At 44.9% G+C, this 18,292-nt stretch overlaps 1 protein-coding gene across 1 annotated transcript in view; it reads left to right on the plus strand.

Moving 5' to 3' along the window:
* BRINP1 (BMP/retinoic acid inducible neural specific 1) overlaps positions 1–14,530 on the plus strand; it is a 182,018-nt gene extending 167,488 nt beyond the window's left edge. Inside the window, exon 8 of the mRNA XM_027105976.1 lies at positions 13,229–14,530. Within this exon, the coding sequence (XP_026961777.1) occupies positions 13,229–14,369 (1,141 nt within the window). The 3' untranslated portion in view covers positions 14,370–14,530. The remainder of the gene's footprint in view (positions 1–13,228) is intronic.
* The last annotated feature ends 3,762 nt before the right edge of the window (positions 14,531–18,292 follow it).

The raw sequence follows: 18,292 nt of genomic DNA on the forward strand, positions 1-18,292 counted from the left end.
AATCCTTACAACAACCCTGTAAAATAGATGCTGTTATGCTTCCCATTGTATAAACATGGAATTTGAATAGCAGTAAAGGTAAGAAAGGAGAGAAACGTATTCCTGTCGGGAAGACTCTGGGAATCCCGTTTTCTCTTTGCCTGGATTATTCTGTTCATCCTTTAAATTTCAGATCAAACCCCCATTTCTTAGTGATGCTTGTCCTGGCACACTGGACCAGGTTGCACTGTCAACAGTATGTCTTTACTGCATCCTGCGTGGAAGTTTTTTCTACCCCCTGGCACGTTTGCAATTGTGTGTTTAATCCTAGATTTCCCCTACTTGACGACAGATTCTGTGAGGGCAGGGACTCTGTTTTTCTTGTTCACCAGTGTATCCCCCCCCCCACCAGCAGTAACAGGTAGAGTGCCTGGCATAGAAGGACACAGCATTTGCTGAACTGAAGTGAGGGACCATTTGAGACGGAAGTTGAGGGATGATGAGGCTTTGAACTTGGGGTAGAGAGAATGTCCTGTGTTGACATGAGCTTTACCACAGATCTGTGGGTTAAGGCAGTGGTTCTCAAACTGGCGCGGGCATCACAGTCACCAGGAGGGCCTTTTGAACACAGATGGCTGGACCCCACCCCAAGGTTTCTGATTCCTTATGTAGATCTGGGTTGGGTCCCAGGTCCCAGGTGATACTGATATGGCTGGTTTGGGGACCGAACTAACCTTGGGTTAGAAGCCTCTCTTCACTGCCATAAATATGTCCTCACCTCACAATATGTGCACTTGGTCAAAACCAGGCAAAAGTTAGTTCCCTTGAGGGAACTGATAGGATATTGGGAAGGGGTGAAGAGATGGGGGGAGGGGAGGAAGTGGTGTCTTTGATTGAATAAGTTTAGGAAATGTTGAATTAAAAAAATAATTAAATAGAGAAGGGGTCATATGCATTTTTTAAAAAAACTTGTTTGGCCATAGAACCATTCTTTTTAAGGGATTGGGTTCCTCAGCACACAGCCTTGGAAGAGAGTGATTTACTCCAGGTTAAGAGGCAATGACCCAGGTTATTTGGTGTGCTACCACAGCTTGTGATTTCCTGACAATAGAGATCCTCATCCTTCAGCCAGACTTCTTCGAGTTGAGTTTCCAACACCTCTGCTTAAACAGATGCTAATGGCTCTGTATCCCAGCATGTAGAACTGCTGCTGAGAGGTGGCAAGACTGCTAACCAGCAGTGGCCAAAATAACAGCAGGAAGGTACTCAGTCTCTGGTATAATTAGGGAATAAATTTACCTCATTTGGCTTAGATATATTCCCAATTCTAAAAAGTAAACTATTACTAAGACAAATACCTTATGTATAAGACAGATACCTTACGTATAGATTATTTTATTTTGCAAAGGGCTGATTGTTATAATAACCTGGGGGTTGGGCGGAGCTAGAACAAGGATTAGACTCCCCATGTACAGGTGAGAAAACTAAGGCTTACAGAAATTAATGACTGGTCCAACATTATGAAATAATATCCCTTCTTCTGTTGCCATCCTATATAAGCATAGCCCTTTGTTCTTGTCAAAGAATATATACCTTAATATTTATACTGAATCTTCATTTATCCATGCATTCCTTCATCCAGCAGATATTTAGTGATCACCTACTAAGTGCCAGGCATTATGCATGAGGTCTTGGTAGATGATGAATAAGACAGGGGTGCCTCTGTTTACAGAGATCTTGAGCTCTAGCAGGTAAAAGAAAACCGGCACAGGACTGGGCCTCTGCACCTGTGCTTTACCTTAGGAATCTGAAGCTCAGGAAGGTTAAATGGCCTAAAATTACAAAATCATAAAATGTCGTGGCTGTCAGGGAACCTAAAAGATCATCTAATCGATTCCTGTCATTTTATTAAAGAATAAAATAGAACAGAGTGTGTCTTGGCCAGAGTAACTATATTGGTTTTGTATTGTTCTGTAACACATTACCACACATTTAGAGGCTGAAAGCAACATGCATTTATTATCCTTCAGTTTCCATGGGTCGGGAGGCTGGCCTGGTATAGCTGGATCTTCTGCTAATGTCTCACAAGCAGAAACGAAGATGTCGAGAACCCACTTCAAAGCTCAGTCTGGTTGTTGGCAGAATTCACTTCTTTATGGTTATAGGACTGAGGTCACTTTTTCCTTGCTGGTCATTGGCCAGAGTTCACTCTTAGCTCCTAGCTCCTAGAGGCTATTCTCCAGTCCTGGTACATGGATCACTCCATCTTCAAAGGAACAGAGGTGCAGCAAGTCTTTCTCAGGCTTTGGATCTCTCTCAATTCTCTTTCTGCCAACGGCCAGAGAAAACTCTCTGCTTTCAAAGGGACACCTCTAATTAAATTAGGTTCACCTAGATAATCTCAGTATCTTTACATCAACTGTGCCAAATAACAGGACACAGTCTTGGGAGTGATATCTCACCACATCCACAGGTCCTGGGGGTTAGAGCCTGGAATCTTGGGGAGGGAGGACATTTTTCAAGTTCTGCCTGGTACAGTTACATAGCTTGGTAGTAATGGAAGGAGGAAGAGAGATCCTGAGTTCTCTCTGGGGGCTCATGGTATATAATAGTTTGAATATCTATTGCTGTTTAACAAACTGACCCAAATTTAGGGCCTTAAAGCACCAATCATTATATTATGCTCATGACCTATGAGTCGGAAATTTGTGCCCGAATTGGCTGGGCGATTCTTCTGTCCACATGAGGTGACGCGAAGTCACTCATTGCTATTTAGGTGGCAGCTGGGCTGAGTTGGAGGTTCTAAGAGAGCTTCACTCGCATATCTGGTTCCTTAGCAGAGGTGAGCAAAAGGCTGGGCTCAGCTGGGCAGCTCTCTCTCTTCAGGGTCTCTTCATGTGGTCTCTTCAGCAAGGTGGTCAGCCTGCTTGTAAGTGGCCTCAGAGCTCTAAGGGGGGAGTTTTCCAAGAGACAAGAAGTAGAGGCTGCTGCTGAGTCCATAAACTAAGTGAATCACTTCTGCCTTAACTGTATTGGTCAAAGGAGTGGTGGAATCTGCCCAGATTCAAGGGAGGGGAACAGAGATCTCCTGTCTATGGGAGGGGTGTCAAAGGATCTGTGGCCACCCGCCGTACATTGTGGGTTTGTCATTTATTTTTCCATTGTGATACATTTTAGTACAGAGGTTTGTGCACTCTTCAGAGACCTTATGAAGAAATATCTTGTAATACAAAATTGCCCTTTTGAACCTTTGTCAATCAAGACAAGAGTTTGTTTTAGCGGATTTATCGTATGGCTTATGCCCCTTGCAACATGCTTCGGCCTAGGTACATGTTTTGTTGTTGCTAGGTACATGTTTTAGGTACATGTTTTGTTGTTGTTCTTATTGTCTTGTTTTGTTTTCTTGGAAGCTGGTTAAAGGGAGAGAATATTCCATGATATATAAGTTTTATTATTTGGTGGGGATGCCAGAAGTGGGAAGGAAGGGGTTTCTGCCTGTTGCAGAGAATTCCAATTATGGATTCATCTCAAGCATGCACTCTGGAATGCGGAAATAACCATCAGACCCACTGTGAGAAGAACCTGAACCAAAGTCCCATTGATCACCTGACCCCCATAAACACCTATGCTGATTAGTAGACCGCGGTGACATTTTGTGTCTCCTAGAAATACTATCAGTTCAAAGCCAGTGTCCAGTAATCCTTGAAAAGTATGAATATTTCCTTTCCCCCAATGCACAGTCACCCAGGTAAAAGGCTGTCGGTCCCCTTGGGAGAGGTTGGGGAAAGATGAACGGTCTACATTTGTGGCTGTGTGCAGGGTCCTTCCTTCCTCAAGGGAAAGATTCTGCCTCTGGCTTTCCAGGTACTATTTGTGTGACCTCAGGCAAGTCACATAAGCTCTGTTTCCCGTGGACTAAGCCTTGTCTAGGCATCATTCCACTCCAGAATTCTGAAAATCTGCCACGCTAAACACACAGACAGCTCCACCTACCAGAGTTAACTGCTACTTAGACAGTCCCTGACCTACTGATGTGTGTGTGTGTGTGTGTGTGTGTGCACGTGCACGCACAGGTGCACGTACCCTGGGAGGAGGTGGCAAATTCGTGGCAAGGACCTATTCTGAGTGTGTACTAAATTGTCCTATTGAGGAAGAGGTACAAGCCAACAGATAACCCTGGGCTAGCTCGGGGTAGCCTGCTGTCAGTCACAGAATCCTAGAAGTACCCTCCCAACCATGGGGCAATGAAGCTTTTCACTAAGAATATCTTGTGCATTTCTTTTCTATTTACGGAGGTTAAGAAGGCAGTAAGGCCTAACCCCATGGCAACCCAAGGATGCACAGTCAGGGTGAGGGGCAGGGAGCTGCGTGTCGGCAGCTGAGCTTCACCATGAGTGATGTGCAGGGTTTGTTCAGCTCAGCGCTACCAGGGATGTCTCCATGCCCATCCCTGTTTGTCATTGTACATTTGTAGCAAGTAGGGAATTGACTCCCTTGGTTGACGTAAGGCAAGAAAATAAGTATCTCCAGACCCTTTTTGTTGCTTTTAGATTTTCAGGGTTTTTTTTCCTTCCCTGGGGCTCAGAAGTGGCTTCTTGTTCAGAAAAGAATCTAGAGGCTTAGAGGATTGAGTCAGAAATAGAACTAATTTCTTACAATTTCTGTAGCTCTTTATCCTCTTTAGCACCATTTCCCTATGCTCCTGCCCACCTCCACCCTCCAAATCGACCAACAAACTCACATCCGGGTGAGTTGTAATCTTAGTGATGTGACAGCTCACTGGTGACCTTCAGGAAGTCACGTCACCTCTCTGAGCCCAGTTTTTCATATCCTTAAAAATCCTTGATACCCCTCAACCCAACCTATGACACACAAAAGTTGTGAAGATCTAAATCAGAGAACCAAACAGAAGAGCTTTAGAAAGTTTAAAAGTGATGTAAAAATGTAACATATTGCTGCCTTAATAGTGTTTTTCTGGTTGTTTTAAAGGACGATTTTTTGGGGTAAATGTTTTATGGAAGTGTTAGAGATATATAGCAAGTGAAAATATCGTTAAGTGTACAGCAAGATGAATTTTCACAGAATGAATTCCCACATGTAACCAGCGCTTAGATCAAAGAACAGGGCGTTATTAGCAGTGCAGAAACCCACTGTGTCCTCTTCCGATACCATCAGCCTTCTCTTCCAGGGAATTATGCCTCTCATGGCTCCACACACGGTAGCTCAGTTTTTCCTCTCTTTGTGCAGTGTGGCCCCTTTGGTATCTGGCTGTTTTCACCTTTCATTCTTCTGTGAGATTCCTTCATATTGTTTTGTGTGGTTTTGGCACATTCATTCTCAAGAGTATTCCGCTGTGTTTCTAGACATCCATTCTGCTGCGGTGGTCACTTGCACAGTCTTCAGGCTGGGGCTGTGGCAGAGTGCTGCTGTCTTCCACACGCCTTTGAGTGAACGTCTATGTGCATTTTTGTTGGGTATCTACTAGGGAGGGGATCGCTCAGCTTTACAGATACTTCAGTAGTTAATTCCACTTCCCAAACTTGCTGAACGAATGATCTCTCTTGCAGGTAGCATAGAAGAGTTTTGATTATTCCACATCCTTGCCCATACTTAGTGTTTCTCATCCTTTTTATTTTTATTTCAGCCATCCTGCTTCAGAAGTATCCCATCGCAGTTTTAATTGGCGCGGTCCTGATGACTAATGACGGGGAGTTTCATGTGCTTGCTAGCCTATTGAATATCCTCTTTTATGACGTGCCCGTTCATATCATCGTTATCAGTTGCCTACTTTCCTGTTTGGTCCTTTTTTTTTTTTCTGGGACAAATCACATTTATTAAACAGTTTAGTGAGAACCTTCTGAAGAAAAATATAAATTGTGATAATTGCATCTACTCTGGTTTAAAGAGACCCAGGAAGGAGTGGCAAACTCAGGCAGCATGAAATGCCTTTGACTAGCCCAGCATCCAGCCAGTGTAGGAGTTATTTATGTACTATAAATATAGTCTTTGGGTAAAGATATTGCAAATATATTTTCTAACTAACCCTTCTAACTAAGGGTTGTCTTTTCACTCTTTGAATGGTATCTTTTGATTCATGTGTTTTAATCCTAATATATCCCTATTAACATGTTTTTTCCCTTTATGGTGAGCTGTTGTTAAGAAATCTTTGACTACTCCAAGGTCATAAGGATGCTCCTCTGTGTTTTCTTCTAAAAGGTGTTTTGTTGATGTTATTATTTTACTTTTCACATTTAGATCTGCAGTCCATCTGTTAATGATTCTGGGGTATAGAAGAGATTAAGTATCAATGAGAGTTTTGTTGTTGTTGCTGTTTTAATATCAATATTCAATGGACCCAACAATATTTATTGAATTCTTTCCCTGGATTTTTAAATCTATACTTATTTCAAAGGGACCATTTTCTTTGGGAGCTCAAGAGGAGCACAATAGTTTGTTTTCATGAGAGACAATGTGTACCTACCTATGTTAGAAGCTCTACATATATTATCTTATCTGATCTTCAAAACAGTCCTGCAAGTAATGTATTATTATTCCATTCTGTAGTTGAGGAAACTGAAGCTTAGAAAGGACAAGCAATTAGCTCAAGGTTAAGTAATGAGCGGAGCTCTGATTCAATACCCCATCTTTTCTGACTCCAAAGCCCACATCTAGCTCTTTCTTCAAGCATCATGGTGACAGCGTTCATTAGAACTGTGGAGGGTGAGTGACAGGGAGACTAGGACATTAAGCTGTAATCAACTGGGCTGTTGTAGTAACTGAGAGGAATATTTTTACCTGAGAGGAATATAAAACACAGTTTTCCTTTGCCCTCAGTAATACTTATAGTTAATGGTCAATCACAGATAGCTTCCTTTCACTGCGAACCTCCCAGGAGCTTCACGTATCTGATTCTTGTTCTGAAGATAAAGTGTAAGGTAGGTGTTACCTTTCCCATTTGACAGATAAAGAAACTGAGGATCAAAGAGGTGAAGTGATTTATCCAAGGTCAAATATCCACAACAAAATAGTGGTAGAGCAGATCCAGCATTTCCTTAACTGACTCCCATGTCTGTTAACTGGCTCACCCCCCCGTCACTGCCCAGATCATTGATCTAGATGACCACCACTGTGCTTCAGGGTGAGGTCCGTTACACCTGGTTAGCCCCTTCTCACTCTCTCACCTTTGGTCTATATGTCATTCTCCTGCCTGACTTCCGCCCAGGAAGAATAAAACTCTCTGGCAGCTCTCCACCTGGGAGCTTCCTGCCGCTTTTAGCATTTCTGTCAGCCCTAAAGAAGCTTCTGGATCCTTCCTCCTTACCCTCAGCACATCCATGCCCCAAAGCAAAATGCTGAATTTGAACATGTAGCTGATGTTGCCTGTCACCTCCTTCCAGACACAGAGCTATGTAATTTGCAAAAATTGTTTCATAATCCTCCCCAGTTAAACTCCTGACAACCTAATTTTAAAGATTCCATCGGGTTTTCTCTTTGCTGCTCTTCCCCTCCCCGCTTCTACCCTCTGCCTCTGCCCTCCACCAATAAGACCTATTGCCTTCATTCCACAGTTCCAAACCAGAAAGCATCTTCATCGTGGCAAGGGACCACAAAATTCTTCTTTGGGTTTTTTCTTCCATCACTATGAGCTGTTCCATGAGGCTCTTTGACATTATGTGAAGAACTATCAGAAGGAAGGAAAACAAACTATTAAGTCAATGATAGAAACTCAAGGAGGGGAATGATTAAAGCTAAATATGAATCTGGGGAAAATGATGAACACAGACTGGGTCTGATGGCCAGTCATAATTTACCCTAGCACATCCATAAATCGAGGCTTCTTTCAGTAGAGCCCCAAGCATTCTGACACCATTGATATATTCATCTTGTATCAGCACTATTCCTGTAACACACACACAACAGAGTCATACACAGCACACCCCCTAAACAGTGCATCGTCAGAAACCTAAAAACAATTGTCTTCCCAGTCTAGCACTAGTCTCTGGTCTATAGAGTACACAATTTGTAGAGTCTTACGGAATTAATAGAAGAATGATTGATTCAGAACTCTGATTTCATTTTTTAAACTTTCCTCTCCCTTTTAAATAAACACTCCTGGTAGGCAAATGGGACTTATGGATTATAGTTTTCTATTTTAGCCTAAATCTGTTCCCCCCTTCTTCTTGGCACTCGATTCCTATGATCTTCCCTAAAATGCCACTGGCCTGGCACTGCATTCCTGTCTTGGGCAAAACCTCCAATTAAAATCAGCAGGAAGTTTGCTTGAATTAGGAATCCCAGCCTGGGCTTCCCACCAGGTGGTTCCGAAAGGGAGGCGTGCCCTGTTGAAAGCACTGATGGGAAGCCCTGGGTGGCACAGCCTCTGTCCTCCAAATGATGAGCGACTCCAGCTGTGTCACCAGGAGGCCTGTCAGGTCGCCAGAAAATCCTGGCTGAGGCAAAGACAGAGCCTGCAGGGGAGCAGCAGAGGTGTCCCCATGGCCCGGAGCCTAGCTTCTCCTCCAGCCTGGGTTTGAGAGTGTAGGAAAAGTACAGCGGGGAATGGAGGGGAACGCAGGCTTTGGATCTAGAAATCCTGAGCTCTGATCTACGTCCATGCTGTGTGACCATGGGAAAGTCACAGTCCTTCTCTGGTCTTTCATGCCCTCTCCTCCTCTCAAAGGAGTCCTATCTCATGGGGCTGATGTAAGGATAAAGGCTGACTGCCATGATATAGAAAGCGCTCAAGAAACATTGATCCCCCACCTAAGCAACTAAATGTCAATGTTCAGGTCTCAACATGAGGGAGATGGGCTGGATATTTCCAAGGCTGCTTCTTGAAGGTTTTCTGCTTCTGTGGTCCAAGTAGCTTCATGTATAACCTCTGTGGGAGCCTACTTACCAGGCCCCAGGGTTTTCCAGCTTTAGGAATAAAAATGCAGCTTCCTGCCCTCCCCTCACCCCTGCTCCCCCCACCCCTCCCATCATAATGAACTGAAATCCCATCCAGCAGAAAGATGCTGATTTGGATGTATTGGAGTTCAGCTTTGGCTGCAAAGAGAAGATGCTTTGGATCCCCAGGGACAGAGAGAAGCATCTGAAATTGCGGTCCTCACTGCCACACACTGAATGCCTTGCAGTGGGTCTGCGTCAGCCCTCTGTGAAAACTGCCCCCGCCCCATCTCGCTGGAGCTGGCCTATTAAGCCGCTCCTCCGTTGCCAGAGCTGAGGTGGGCTGTCACCAGCCAGCCTGGGGAATGGTATTTATAGACCGCGTTCCCTCTTACCCCTGGTCCCCAGCCTCTCCCTGAGCACTTGTCGGTGAGCTCCAATTATCTGTGACTGGAGGAGAGGGATCCTGGCAGGTCCAGGGGAAGCAAGGAGTGTGATAATAGGCCCTTCACACATTCAAAGTTTCAGTATTTTTCCATTATTTCAATATATTTCTCTTCTTGTGGCCTGCTTCCTCCTTCTTGCTGGCTTTGTCGTTATAATTTTACGTTGTGGTACGTCGGAAAGTGCACTGGTGCTGCAGTTAGAGAACTTGGTATTTGAATGTGGACTGACTGTGATGTCAGACAAGTTATCCCACTTGTCAAGGCCTCACTCCCTTCACCTGTGCTGTGGACGGTTCTCCATGCTGCTCTGGGAGAGCTCTGGCACAACGCCTGGTACACAGTGAGCGCTCGGTGGTTGTGAGCCATTGATTCCTTGGCTGATTTAAGGTGCTGCATGCCTTCCAGCGTGGCAGGGTTTCTGAATAGCAGCAGTTACTACCCAGAGCACTGGCTGGAGATGGAGAAGGTGTAGGAGATTGCCCTGATCGAGGTGGACTCCTCATCAGAAGTTGCTTGTGCTAAGGACAAGCATGCGAAAAACTGGGACAAGCTTGTTTTTTCTGGTTTTGCTCTTCTCTTCAAAATGAAGGACTGAAATCTAAGGAACGTTCACTGACCTTGGGAATCGGGGCTCACCAATAACATTGCTCGCCGTCTGACCCCCACCCCCCTTTCAGAAAAGGATGGTTTGCCCTCCCGTGGCCCCGGGAGTTACGACGCATGAAGGCTTGCCTGAGTGTCTTCGTTTCCATCCTGCCCACACTAATTTCATCCCGTCACCGTTCCCCTCTCCAGCCCTCCTCGTCCACAGCCCCCGTCTGCTCACCTGGGTCGGGCTCCCTGTTTCCCCCTCCACCTCCATCATCACTGAGGCCGTTCCTTCTCTCCTCACGCTTCCCCAGTCCCCATCTCCCTCCTCCATTCTTTCTCCTCTCCCTGGGCCTTGCGCTCCCAGCCCCCCTCCCCGTGCCCCGCCTCTTAGTCCTCTCGCAGTATCATTAATGCCTTCTTTGATACAGCCCACAACCTCACGATTATTCTGGGGTCAGGAGATGCAGGTGCCAGGCAGTTCTCTGCTGCGCCTCAGAGGGCCTCTGTCCCCAGTCCCTCCTGCTCGACGGGGCTGGAATCCTAATTGGCCACTCGGCCCTTTGCTTGTGGCAGCCTCACCGGGAACTTGCATCTTCCTCTTTCCCTCACTGAGAATGCTGAGAGCTCAGCCACAATGAGGCATTGATTCAAGGAGTGGGGGGATGCGGTCCTGACAAAGGGTCCCAATGATGAGACACGAGAAAGGGGGCGCTCTACGGGGTTATAGAATGCCTTGCAGATGGGAACAGAGGAGCTCTAAATGGGGTACTGTCCTGTCACTTGGAGAGGGAGTGACGGGGCAAGTGTGGGCCATTTGAAAGAGGCATTTTGAAATGACGCTCTTGTCAGATGGAACCACACGCAATCAGAGACGTGTGGCGTGCCCCTGCGGCTCACAAAAATATCAGATGACTCATAGCCGATATTCAGTCAATGTTCTGGTTGGGGAGCTGGGAGCCGCACGGCTCATTATCATTCCAGCTTCGTCTCCTGAAGGCTGGGCCCGCTGCTGTTCTCCAGGCTGTAATGGGATTGGTCCCACGAAGCAGAGAGCGGGGAGGCCTGGAGCTGTGCGGGTGCAAGGTATTGAAAACTAATTCTGCAGTTCGGGAGAGAGAAGAGGAGTTTGTTTGTTTGTTTTTTAAGTGATAAATAAGAAAAATATTAATTTTTGTCTGTTCATTCATTCAGGAAACATTTATTTAGAGCCAGGCTCTGAGCTAGATGCTCAGGGAAGGAGGGGTCCCCTCTCTCCAGCCTTAGAGCCTGGAGGGGAAACTGACCAAAAAACCAGGGGTTTCAATACAGTGTTTTGAATGTTATGAGGGAGGTTTCATTGCCAAAGCCAGGATCTTTCTGTGAAGTTAAAAGGCACAGCTGTTTCAAAGAGCGCTCTAATTATTCCTCCGCTTTCGCTCAGCCGATAAGCACCTCCTTTAAAGCACAGCACCCTGGGAAGCCGTTTCAACAGTATCCATTTCCAAATGTCCCAAGTAACCAAACGGTTTCCCTCCAACCCCAGAGGGATAGTGAAATCCCTGAGAGTGTCTCAATGCCTTCAAAGGAAGAGCTTATTCTCTGGGATGAGAGTACTTATTACCTTTTTAATAATTGGTCTATGCCAGGCTCTGTGCTCAATGCTTTAAATACACCGTCTCATTCAGTCCTCTCCCTCACTGCCTAAGACAGGCTTTATTATTCTCTTTTTAGACATGGATACTGAGTTCAAAGACACGAAGTATCTTGTTCCTGGTTACAGAACTGAGCCTTGAACTCAGTTCTGCTTGGGCCAGCGCACATGCTTTTCAATATCAGGCGGTACTGCCTACCTCATGGTTCTTGGGCTTGGTGACTGTGGCTTGGCAGTGGAAATGATAGAATAGGTAGATCGCTAGCCCTTCCTGCCAGATGCAGTACAATGCAAAAGGGCTTCCATTTCCAGTTCTCAAAAATGCGGATCAGGAACCACTGCCGCCCCGGTCATCATCATCGTCAACATCACCACAGCACGTGAGAGCCTTAAGAAAGGCTTCCTTGACTCTTGTTTGAAGAGCTACGAGCCAGGAGATTCCTCTACTCACTCATTGTATGATTTCACCTCTGAGCTTCTCTTGCCATGTCTAGAAAGTGGAGCTGAGAGTCCCTTGGCAGGAATAACAAGAACTAACTTTTATGGAGTCCCTAATACCTACCCAGTTAGGGACAAAGACTTCACAAAACAATTCATGCCATCCTCACCACAGCCCGGTGTGGGGGGAATTCCCTGGGCTCAGGAGTGGACGTGCCAGGATTTGAAGCGATCTCGGACTGACCTCAAGTCCCAAGCTATTCTGGGGATGTGGTTGTGAAGCTCAAGTGAGGAAATGGGAGTGAATGTACCCTGTGCAGGGTAAAAAGTGCTAGACACATGTAAGGGATTATTTGTAGCGTGGAAGAGGGGACTTGCACAGAAATGAGGAAAGATGAGAGGCCACTAAGCTGACTGTCTTACATCTTTTTACCTATTCTTCTGTTGCTTCTTATCTGATCTAGTATGTACCTTCACTGGAATGTTTCAGAGGCTGGAATGTGCGGACAGGCTTGGGTTTGTTTATAAACGTGTTGAGAGGCTGTGGAGAGGGGGGCCTAGAGGTACATGTTGTGATGGAAATTTCACTGACCTGAGAGTTGGGAGCTCTGGAAAACATGGGGGAAATAACATCTTTCTTACCTGTTCTGAAAAGCCACTAGGAGGATCACATAAGACCATAAATATGGAAGCACTTCCTGATCTCCAGAGTAATATAAAATATAATTTGTTTTTGTTGAAGTTTTTGGATGTTATATAACCTCATGGGAGGAATCTGTGAAGAGGGTTGAAACACCTGGCGCAGGTTAAAAGCATTAACCCCTAAATTCTTCTTATTGCCGCTCTTTTACAATCTGTTGTCATCCGGCAGGGGTTTTTGAGTTCATACGCTTTAATTTTCTGAATCAAACTTCTGCGGGACGAATGAGTAATACAATTATAGAGCTGCAAGGGCTTCAAAGAACATTCACTCCAACCCCTTCCCTTTACAGATGAGGACACTGAACATTAGAAGGGTAGAGTACAAGGTCGAGTAGCTGCTCTGTGGCACTACCAGGAACTACAGTGTAGTTCTTGTAGTACTATCATAGGTGCCCTTCCTATGATAACTGTTCTACCCAGTCCTTTCATTCTTTGGGCAGCTCCACTTTGCATTAGCAGTTGGATAAGCATAGCCCCACTTTGCATTACTAGCTGGACAACCACAAGCCCACCCATGATGGTTAACATTCTCCATCTCACCTCTACCCCTCAGGACAATTCAGCAGTGGCTTGCAAGGGTCCAGTCGCTTCTCTACTGCAATGAGAACGGGTTTTGGGGAACCTTCCTGGAGAGCCAGAGGAGCTGCGTGTGCCACGGCAGCACCACGCTGTGCCAGCGCCCCATCCCCTGCATCATCGGAGGGAACAACAGCTGTGCCATGTGCAGCCTGGCCAACATCTCGCTCTGCGGCTCCTGCAACAAGGGCTACAAGCTGTATCGAGGCCGCTGCGAACCACAGAACGTGGACTCGGAGCGGAGCGAGCAGTTCATCAGCTTCGAGACCGACCTGGACTTCCAGGACCTGGAGCTAAAGTACCTGTTGCAGAAGATGGACTCGCGCCTCTACGTCCACACCACCTTCATCAGCAACGAGATCCGTCTCGACACCTTCTTTGACCCCCGGTGGCGCAAGCGCATGTCCCTCACTCTCAAGAGCAACAAGAACCGCATGGACTTCATCCACATGGTGATCGGCATGTCCATGCGCATCTGCCAGATGCGCAACAGCAGCCTGGACCCCATGTTCTTCGTCTACATCAACCCCTTCAGCGGGAGCCACTCGGAGGGCTGGAACATGCCCTTCGGGGAGTTCGGCTACCCGCGCTGGGAGAAGATCCGTCTCCAGAACAGCCAGTGCTACAACTGGACCCTCCTGCTGGGCAATCGGTGGAAAACGTTTTTTGAGACGGTCCACATCTACCTACGTAGTCGGACTCGGCTACCTACCCTCCTACGGAATGAGACTGGCCAGGGCCCTGTGGACCTGTCCGATCCCTCCAAGAGGCAGTTCTACATCAAGATCTCGGATGTGCAGGTGTTCGGGTACAGCCTGAGGTTCAATGCCGACCTCCTCCGCAGCGCCGTGCAGCAGGTCAACCAGTCCTACACGCAGGGCGGCCAGTTCTACTCCTCTTCGTCTGTGATGCTCCTCTTGTTAGATATTCGGGACCGAATCAATCGCCTGGCCCCCCCTGTGGCCCCGGGGAAGCCCCAGCTGGACTTGTTCTCGTGTATGCTGAAACACCGCCTGAAACTGACCAACAGCGAGATCATCAGGGTGAACCACGCGCTGGACCTCTACAACACCGAGATCCTCAAACAGTCGGACCAGATGACAGCCAAGCTCTGTTAACCTGGACTCTTTGCCACGGATGTTCCCTTTTGTTGTACAAACAGAACAGAACCAAGCAAAGCAAAACAAACACAAATTTGTAAAATGTAATTAATATTCAAAGGAAAGGAGGAAAAATCTTCATTCGTTGGAAACGAAAACATTCTAGCAACTGTATAAAACCGTTGGGCATGTTTGTTATTTCTATACTCTGTCGTGAAGAAGGGTCTCAGCCTTGGGAGGGGCTTGGAGGGAGTTGCTTCTTAGGCCTCAGGTGCTGTATTGAGGGGGGAGATGAGAGAGAGCATATGCAATGAATTGTAAAGATCTCTGCTGTGCAGGTGCTAAGATTAAACACTAAAAAGAAAGATATATGTAATGTACAACCGACACTGCCATTTTTCCTTGTGGGAGGAAATGGACATAGATAAAGAAGATATTTCTTCGGTTATGATTTCTTTCCTCTTTATCCTTAATTCCTTGTGGTTCTTTTGATTCATTTGCACAGAAGGGTGGGGATGCAATGACAATTCTGTCTCACCCAGATAGCTTCTTTCACGCTGAATAAACTGAAGCTAATCGAAGCTGGGCAATAGGTGGGATTGGGGGGGAGAGGCATTCACATAATCACAGGGTGTTCAAAACAGTAAGGAACCTTGGATATCAGCTTAGTGACCTCCTTGATTCAGTTTGGGAAATAGCCTGAGAGAGAAATGGCATGCCCTTGGCTACACATGGTTACTGCCTGAATAGCGATTTGAGCCCTGCCTTCTGGCTCCGTCTAAATCATGCTGGCCACTTTTGTGTTTACTCCAACTAAACTGCCAAGGGATGAGGGTTTCTCAGTCTCAGGTTGTTTTGATAGTTCTTTTTCTTTTAATCAAGAAACCCCTTTTACCTACCATCTCCAAAAAGAAATGATGTCAGATTTCCTAGAAATGCTTTGCATATTAAACTTTAGTTTGACAAAAAATCAATAACCAAAATAAAATAGGGTAGGTTTTAATATTTATAATAATATAAAAGTCTGCCAGGCTGACTTCCCCAGGTAGGTATCTAAAAAAAGGTCCTTTAACTCACACATACACACAGACACACAAATACACTAACACTGCCACTTCTTGGGCATCGCTGAAAACTGAGAAGCCTTGTCTGGGACTTGGGGTTTAAACTGAAAGGAGAGATGCAAGAAAGAAAACTCAAAGCACTTCTGTAGAGGATTTGGGCAAATACCATTTCTTACCAGTTCTCCAGGAACTCTGCATTTATCTTTTTGCTAGGGTGGTACTAGCTAGAGGTGCTTCGAATCTTCATTTCCAAACTGGCAGAGAAACAGGACCACACACTTCAGGGTTGGGAGAGAAAATAGGACTCTTCTGGTCTCGACGTCTGCCCAGTGCAAATCTCTTTACTGTCTTTGGGAGATACCCTTGTTTGCTAACTGGACCATTCCAGGAACAGGAAGCTCATTAGATCTATCTTCCACGTTCCTTGGATTCCCCTTTCACTGGGGGAGAGCAATAGTGCTCATTCCAGCTTGTGTTATAAAGTAGAGCTAATTATTAGATGGTTCTCTGTACCTTTACCAGCTTCTGTGTACCTTCCATTCACTGGTTCCAGTCCTAGAATGTGCATTTTTTCCTCATGTCAATGCTTTTGTAGATAAAATACAAAAACTATCTCAGGGGTCACCAGAGTCTGTAATAATATGACTCAAAGAGAATACCCGCCCCTTATAGTTTATTTTAAGATGAAAGGAGAGGGCTTCAGTGCAGAAGAAGTAAAGAATTATCTAGCTTATTTCAGTGTGTGTGCACAGGGGGGAGTGGAGGGGAAGATATATCCTGTTTTTTGCATAGTGAAATTCCAAATGTAATGTTCCAGTTTTTAGTATGAATTAGCATATATTTTGATACGAACTTTAACACTTAATGTGCACGTCACACCAACACAGTTGTTTGACCTCAGATTTTGAGAGGATTTGGTGTTCATTTAGGTTGGAAATTCTTCATGCCAGAGGTCACATAGCAGCTATTTATCAAGCACAAGATTTTGCAGAAAGTCAGTAAATTATTAAACTTGTCTTCAACACCTAGTAGATGAATGAGGCATGCCAGAAAAATGAGATTTGGAAGGAAATGGTACATGCTTTTGTGCCATTCACACATTAATGAAAGAGACATATGAACCAATTAAAAAGTAAACAGTAATTACAGTGCACTATGATGAGTGCTATTGTGGGGTCACACACAGCGAGGGAGGAGACGTGAAGAAGTTATGAATTCTGTTCATGCAGTTGGTACAGGCTTTATATGGACATGTTCATCCTGAGTGTTGAAAATGAATAGGACTTGGGCGAATAACAAGGAGCAGAAGGGCCAAAGGAACAGAGAATGCGAAAGCACAAAGGAATAAATATGTATGGGTACTTGAGGGTCAGTTAAAATAGTAAAAATAATAGTGTCAAAGGGTATCCTTTTAAATGATAATCCTTCCAAGGAAAGTGAGGATTTCGACTCTAATGAGAAGTTGAAATAACCATCCATAAGCCTTATAACCTAAAGAATGAATTCAATTGTCTCTCTTCCTTTCTCTTTCATCTCTACCTTCCAAAAAGTTCCAAATACTCGTAACGTAATAACCCCTTATATTTACACAGCCCTTTACAGGTAACAGGACAATCTTCATATGCACTGTGCTACCTAATCCTCATCTGAATTCAGTTATAGCATTCAACCCGAGTTCTTCCCCAGACTTCACCAACTGTGTGTGTGTGTGTGTGCTTGTGTGTGTGTAAGAAAGGTTTCTTCCCATTACCCTAACAACAGTAATTACATCACTTTATATTACAAAGAGAATACAGCAATATCAAATGATTGGAAAGATCAGGGAAATATATAAATTTTCAAGGACACAGAGATTCAGAGATTCAGACATTGAAATATCTGTTCAAAGGTGAAGTGAAAATACTTTCTATAAAAGGACACAAAGTTATGTGGATTTCCAAGTATCTCTTGCTTGGGTCCCGCTCTGAGCTAACAAGGTTCCCCTCCAGCTGGGAGGAAGAGAAGCCTGAAGCCCTCAAGTGAGATTTTAATTCAGTTAGTGTTTACCAGTTTGATGCAGCAACCAAGGACCTATGGTGTCTGATTAACAGGCTGATGCTAAGGTAAAAGAGTGAACAGAGTACCCATTTGGATAAGCCTGGCAGCAAAGCATGGCATTGCCATGGAAACCACAGAAGGCCATTAATTAGCTATCAAATAAAATCACTGGAAAATTCTGGACCCTGGCATATCTGCCCCCTTCAAAGAGGAGGACAAGAAGACTTCACACTAACAGCAAAGTCTCCCTTCATTGATTAAAATCATAGCTGCACAGGCACTACATGTCACAAAGTGGAAGAAAGATTAGGAAGTAAAACAAATTGACACAAAAGAGGGAAAGAGGCTTTGGGATTATCCGATTCCAAGGATATATTTTAAATGTAGAGTATCTTATTGGGTTGTCTATGTTGATAAACTTATCTCAATGACAAACATTTTCTCCTATTCTCTGTTTGTGGAAAGAAAGTGAGAAGAATAATATGTATCCACTAGATGGTGATAAATGATTGGGGGAAGCTATCAGAGAGTCAAAGCATGAGAAGCAATTAACCCCTAAAATAATAGATGGAGAATGTGTAACGTTGAAATTAATAGGGGGAAAGTTTTTTAATTAAAAAGAAGGCAGAAAAGGAGAAACAAAAGAATCATTAAAATAGCTGAATACATAAACAGACATAATAACAAAACTTGCCACACAAATAATCACAATAAATGTACTTGGACAAAACTTGCCAGTAAAGAGACAGAGGTGGTCAGACTACAAGTTATAACTTTTAAAAGTAATGGGAAAAGGGCTTCCCTGGTGGTGCAGTGGTTGAGAGTCCACCTGCCGATGCA

The sequence above is a fragment of the Aethalodelphis obliquidens genome, unplaced genomic scaffold (genome assembly GCF_003676395.1).
Source record: "Aethalodelphis obliquidens isolate GAN/ISIS:26980383/991018 unplaced genomic scaffold, ASM367639v1 scaffold7, whole genome shotgun sequence".
Classification (NCBI taxonomy): domain Eukaryota; kingdom Metazoa; phylum Chordata; class Mammalia; order Artiodactyla; family Delphinidae; genus Aethalodelphis; species Aethalodelphis obliquidens.